The 6,294-nt window shown below is 45.1% G+C and overlaps 1 protein-coding gene across 1 annotated transcript; it reads left to right on the top strand.

The window, feature by feature from the left end:
- The first annotated feature begins 1,507 nt into the window (after positions 1 to 1,507).
- Positions 1,508 to 3,635, top strand: Slpi (secretory leukocyte peptidase inhibitor). Its single transcript, XM_048347478.1, has 4 exons — positions 1,508 to 1,592; positions 2,236 to 2,397; positions 2,847 to 2,996; positions 3,505 to 3,635. Exons 1-4 carry the CDS (start codon positions 1,508 to 1,510, stop codon positions 3,507 to 3,509), a joined length of 402 nt encoding a protein of 133 aa, XP_048203435.1. The 3' UTR covers positions 3,510 to 3,635.
- Positions 3,636 to 6,294: the final 2,659 nt, after the last annotated feature.

Here is a 6,294-nt window from a genome sequence, read left to right as displayed (position 1 = left end):
TGGTTCTTCAGCTAGGAGGGAATACATGACTTTCACGATAGTTACCCATTGTCTATTCATTCTCACCCTTTGCCTTCCCTACATAAATCCAAGCCATTGAATGATTTCTTTGTGCAGGCATCTGCTGCCAGCTGACTGATTGGAGAATACCAAATGAGTTCAGATGGAACCATCATTACGACTTTCATATGTGAATTTCCACAAACCTGCATTTTGCTGAGTGAATGGCAGAATGCAAAGCCTCAAGAGGTCACGTGGTAGTGAGACAAGAAAGAGCTTAGACTTTGCAGTTAGAGGGGTTTGGGTTCGAGAAAGAATGATTGTTCTCCAGGAATGAGAAGCAAACTGTGTAGACTAGGTAGCACATACAACGGTTTGAATATATGGCAGCCATTAAGTTTTTGGTCTTATCTGATATCTGTAGAGAATTTAGGGACTGGGAAGCATTCCACCACTGTCTCCATGTTATACCCCTAACATCACACCCTACATCAATGTTGATCACAGTGGCTGGTGAGTAGTTTCCCCCTTAATCTCAGAAATATTTCCATTTTCTTTAGTAGTAAGGGTGCATTTATTCTCCTTGGGGTCTATTCACACTCTTTTTTTTTTTTTTTTGGCCAGTCCTGGGCCTTGGACTCAGGGCCTGAGCACTGTCCCTGGCTTCTTCCCGCTCAAGGCTAGCACTCTGCCACTTGAGCCACAGCGCCGCTTCTGGCCGTTTTCCGTATATGTGGTGCTGGGGAATCGAACCTAGGGCCTCGTGTATCCGAGGCAGGCACTCTTGCCACTAGGCTATATCCCCAGCCCTATTCACACTCTTTATATCATAACTGTATGAGAAGGGCTGACTGTATCATTCCATTTTACAGGTGCGAAACTGAGCTCCAGAGAGAAGTGCTGAAGACTCTTCCTTGTGTGTCTCTCATTGGCTTAGGGAGTTCTTCCCATGTTTCAGTCACTGGGATGTAACGGTGCCATTTGGGGAGGGAAATAAATATCTGTTGGGTCAGCGATGTATCATATGTACTTTTGAGAATGGATATGCATTAAGCAACCAGTAAGGAGTTTCACAATCCTGGAGAGTCCAGGAATGTTCCGTGAGAACTAGGGATATATTGCACAGTCTTAGCTAAGACTCTATGTCTCCTGTTTCAGCTCTGGCTGTACATGGCCCTTTTGTGATTGACACTTGCTGCCCTTTTTCTGCCTGGCTGGAAACCTTCGCAATATTCAGGGCTTACACAGTTGTCTTGAAAAATGGTGCCTGCCAAGCCAACCCCTTTTCTTTCTTCTCAGATAATTACTTATTTGGCCTTAAATGCTGCCTGAAATGAAAGGGATACTAATGCTACCTTCCTTGTTGCAAGGTATCTGATGTCTTAATGAAGCTTCTTGCCTAAGCAATAGAAATCGGGAGGGGTCAAAACCCTTGCTGGGGCCACACCCACTAGTCAAGGTATAAGTACTGAGGCTTACTGGGCATTAGAACCATCCAGACTTCACCATGAAGTGCAGCAGCCTCCTCCCCATTGTGGTGCTTTTTGCCCTGGGAACCCTGGCATCCTGGGTTGTGGAAGGCTCTGAAAAAGGTGAGTTGGACTCTGGTCCAGTCTTTGCATTTTGGAGGCTCCTGATGGTGGTGGGGTAATGTCTCTAAGCTAAAGTAGGATACGTGTCCAGCCTGGTTCTGAGCATGTGGAAATGCTTCCTGTACTCAGACATCCTGTTACTCAAGGCCTGTTTTCTCTCCTACTCTCTCCATCACCATCTCCTTTACTCTAACCCTGTCTGTGCTTCCATCATTTGTCACTAACTTTTTCTGGTTCTCCTTTCTCTCTGTGTTCCAGTCTTTTAGTCCTTGCAGCACAGCCTCTGGCTTCAGTTCACATTTCCTTGGCTGGTTCTATTTATCTTTGCTTCTTTCTCTTGGGAGGCATCCCTTCCCACCTCCCCCTCTGCTTTTGTGTAGTCTTGCTTTTGCCCCGAGGTGAAAGGTCTTTTACTAGAAGCCTTTTGCCGTTTCCCTAAGTTTGTGGCTCTTTTTTTTTTTTTCTGCTCATATACCTGGTTTGAGCAAGTCTGTCACTTTTTCTGGTGGGACAGGCATTTCCCTTTGATGTTGTGGTCACGCCTCCAGGGTGAGACTCATTCCTGGAAAGTTGTACTTTCCTCAAGACTCATGGTGACTACACAGCACCTAGCCCTCTTCTATCTTCTTCATCTTCTCTTCAGCATCTGCGAAAATTGGAGCCTGCCCTTCTAGAAAACCTGCCAAATGCCTTGTGTATGAGAAACCTGCATGCAAGTCTGACTGGAATTGTCCAGGCAAGAAGAAATGTTGCCGTGACAATTGTGGCATAAAATGCTTAGCTCCTGTTGCCATCTCGAAACCAGGTGAGCCCGTAGAAGAACTAGGTGGAGAGGAAGGAGCCTCAAGACCCAGCATCTGAGGTCATAAGATTAGATATAGGCGTCTTTCCAGGCCTCCTCATTCCCAAAAGCTGTCGGTCCCAATGTGTCAGGCAGCCAAGGCATATGCTGCCCCGTGGAGCCAGTTAGCCACTGGGCTGAAGCAGCCTTTCAGGTTGGCCTTCCAGGCGATCACACGGACCCCAAACAGCTAAGCACTCGCCTAGTCAGCACTAAACAGTTAGTCACCCATATCAGACGAGGGCCAGCCAGTACTATGTCAAGGGATGCTTTAGCTAAGGGGAGGTGGTAGAGCTGGGAATAGAGGAAGAAACGATCCTCCCTGATCAGGGTGCACTAGTGATTGGGTCTAAGAAGCTGAGTGGGAGCCCATAGCATGAAAGGCTTCTGACTTGTGGCTCTACTCTCGCCAGTAAATAAGAAGCCTGGAAAGTGCCCAGTGGTTAATGCTCGGTGTATGATGCTTAACCCCCCCAATCGCTGTGAGACCGATGGCCAGTGTGAGCGTAACTACAAGTGCTGCGAAGGCATGTGCGGGAAAGCCTGTATTCTTCCTGTGGCAGGTAAGGAAGGGGCTGGGACCGAGGGATCTCCCTCCTTCCTCTCTTCCTTCTCAGACTCAGCTCTGTGGAAGTCTAGGTGGTTGAGTAGAGAGACTCCTACCCCGTGCAGAGCCTCTGATTTGCACCTTTGTTATTCAATTGTACTGTTCCCTAGGTTTCAGGGCAAGGATTTCCATGGGGGTCACCTGTGGCTTTGGTTCTATTCCAGCTTGTTAAACAAAGAGCCCTTCTTAGTCTCAATTTCCTTACCTGTAAAATAGACATCATGCAATAGAAAGTGTTTTGTAAAGCACAATATACTAAGTATTTGTTGTGCCGGTTACTTATGTCATGCTATCCCTGCTCAAAGCTCCAAGGATCAGTGGGGCTTAAGGGCAGCTAGTTCAGTGTTCTGATTTTTACAGTGAATATAAGACTCAAAGCCAATCTACTGATTCCAAAACTCTTTGGCCACATCGCCACCTTATTATTTCCCTCTATCTGATTTTTTTTTTCTTTTTAATTGCAGCTTGATTCTCATCATTTGGAGGAGGCGCTGGATTTGTGGGGTCTGGGAATTACCTCTCTGATCCCAGGTCTGATCCTTGGGCGACTAATTTGATTCTATCACCAGCATGTTGTTTCAGCAAGTGCTTGGCACTTACAGAAATATGGATGATCAGTGTATAAATAAACAAACAAGCAAACAAATGCTTCTCCTCTTGCATCTGTGATTATTGAGGTATGGGTGGGGTGAGAGGTAGTGAGGGAGGCCTGGATTATGAGGCTTCCCCTCTACACATATGGAGTGGAAGGATGAAGCTTCCCGGGTCACATAGCCTTGCGTTCATATCATGAGTCTAAGCAGTACTTCCTCTTTAACAGGTGGGCAGGTGGTTATCCCTTCAATATCATTTCTTAATCTGAAAAGAGGCAGCAAAATCACTCTCCCCTCCCAGGATTTAGATGATTGGAAAATGCAGTATTTGTGTAATGAATAGCAATGTTATAGCCACAGGACATGATGCACACATTGTAACCATATGTTGCCAACTGGGAGATTCTGAAGTTATTGCTGCTGTGGTTTTTTTCCCAGTAAGAATATGGCCATGATGAGTCATGTTTATGATATGCTGTTGGCTGAAACTGTTTGAAGATTATGTTGTTCTTGGCTCCTGAGAGCAGGAATAAGAACAGCCAGGCTTTTATAGTCAGGGAACAGTCGAGAGCATTTCCCCACACTTTGTTCTATGTTCTTCCATTCTAGACAACTTGGTTAGTTCATCACCATCACCATCACCACCATCACCACCACCACCACCATCACCACCACCAAAAGATAAAACAAACTTGTATTTCAATCATTTCTTGGAAATAGTCACTAAATTAAGAAAACATTCCTCATTACTCTTAACCAAGGCTCTAAAAAAGCGGCAGGATGTGTTAGTCATTTCAGAGAAGAAGAAAAAGCAGGAGGGGCTGGGAATGTGGCTTAGCGGTAGAGTGCTTGCCTAACATGCATGAAACCCTGGGTTTGATTCCTCAGCACCACATAAACAGCAAAAGCTGGAAGTAGCGCTGTGGCTCAAGTGGTAGAGTACTAGCTTTGAGCAAAAAGGAAGCCAGGGTCAGTGCTCAGGCCCTGAGTTCAAGCCCCAGGACTGGCGAAAGAAAGAAAGGAAGAAAGGAAGAAAGGAAGAAAGGAAGGAAGGAAGGAAGGAAGGAAGGAAGGAAGGAAGGAAGGAAGGAAGGAAAGAAAGAAGGAAGGGCGGGCAGGAGACCATTTCATTTATTCCATGGGTGGCGTGCCCCCCCTTCCACTGGACCCCAGGGACCTTCACCACGTGGTCTTCACAACCTTGTGGGGTCCCCTCCCACATTTTCCCATTGTTGGTCTCTAGGACCAATAAGCCCTTGCAGGAGTGGGGGTGAGCACCTTGATGAACTTAGGTGGTAAAAGCTTGCAGGTCTCTCTGAGCTCAGAAGGGCACTCAAGCCACCTGAGGAGTGGCTCACAGGGTGAGGAACTAGTCATGTCTTTGAGGCCTACTAGCGAGCACATGAATGAACTTAGCTGTCTTGAAATGACTTGATGTCATGAGTCACCTTCACCCAGTTGTAACAAGCTAAGGTAGTCCTGGATTTCTGACCCGCAAATTATCAGATAATGACAACAATAAAATCCCTAGAGGGTCATTTTTTTTTAAAAGAAAAGTTCTTTTGAAAATGCCTTCAATACATTTTTATCCCTTCAAGGATTTGCATCTGGAATATATAAACATCGTCTATAACTCCATAACAAAGTGAAAAGAAACAGCAAAACGAATAAGACACTTCAATAGGCACTTTGGAAATGAGGATAGAATAGGTCAAATATACATGAAAAAAGTTCTCAACATGAACAGTCATCAGGGAAAAATACAGAGTAAAAAGCACAATGAGAAACAAGCAAGCACTCCTTAGACTAGATAAAAGTTAAATGGCTAGTTACTAGAGATGCTGGCAAAATTATGGGACCACTTGTACTCTTGTGCATTGTATACATAGACCACTTCAGAAATCAGTTTTGTATCTTCTAATAAAATTAACAAACCAGCACTCAAAAAATTCATAAAGTTCAATATGAATGTGAATTCTTTGTTAGAATTAAAAATAGAAATGACAGCCCGGTGCCATTGGCTCACGCCTGTAATTCTAGTTACTCAGGAGGCTGGGGTCAGTTCAAAGCCAGCCCTAACAGGAAAAAGTCTATGAGATTTTTATCTTCAATTAACTAACAAAAAGCCATAAACAGAGCTGTGGCTCAAAGTGGTAGAGCACTAGCCTTGAGCACAAAAGCTCAGGCACAGTGCCCAGATCCTGTGTTCAAACCCTAGGACCAGTACAAGAAAGAGAGAGGGAGGGAGGGGAAGAGGGAGGAAGGGAGGAGGGAGGGGAAGAGAAGGGAAGGGAAGGGAAGGAAAGAAAGGAAGGAAGGAACAAAAGGAAGAGAGAGAAAGAAGAAAGGAAGGAAGGGAGGAAGGAAAGAAGGAAGGAGGAAGGAAAAGAGGGAAGGAGGGAGGGAAGGAAGGAAGACAGACAGATGGATAGAAAGAAAAGTTAAGGAAGGGAGAGAGAGAGAGAGAGCAAGCACTCAGGAAGATGGCAGATTGCTGATAAGCACCACTTTCCCATGTTTCCACAAACTAGAAAAATACCCCACAGGTACATACCAGGAAATATTGGCAAGTTAGTAAGCTGGGGAAGAAAATAGGAAAAGATTAGAATGCTAGTGGCTAGGGAATGACAAAAAGAAGTCATGCATTTTCAGAATATACGT

This window comes from Perognathus longimembris, chromosome 6, assembly GCF_023159225.1.
Source record: "Perognathus longimembris pacificus isolate PPM17 chromosome 6, ASM2315922v1, whole genome shotgun sequence".
In the NCBI taxonomy this organism is placed as follows: Eukaryota; Metazoa; Chordata; class Mammalia; order Rodentia; family Heteromyidae; genus Perognathus; species Perognathus longimembris.
This window is presented reverse-complemented; position numbering and strand designations above follow the sequence as displayed.

What these genes read in the sequence shown, in the direction of transcription:
- Slpi (XM_048347478.1), top strand. Translation starts at nt 1,508, where the DNA reads ATGAAGTGCAGCAGCCTCCTCCCCATTGTGGTGCTTTTTGCCCTGGGA. An exon ending in TGTGGAAGGCTCTGAAAAAG is followed by an intron (nt 1,593 to 2,235) that starts GTGAGTTGGACT and finishes TCTTCTCTTCAG; the next exon opens with CATCTGCGAAAATTGGAGCC. An exon ending in TGTTGCCATCTCGAAACCAG is followed by an intron (nt 2,398 to 2,846) that starts GTGAGCCCGTAG and finishes TACTCTCGCCAG; the next exon opens with TAAATAAGAAGCCTGGAAAG.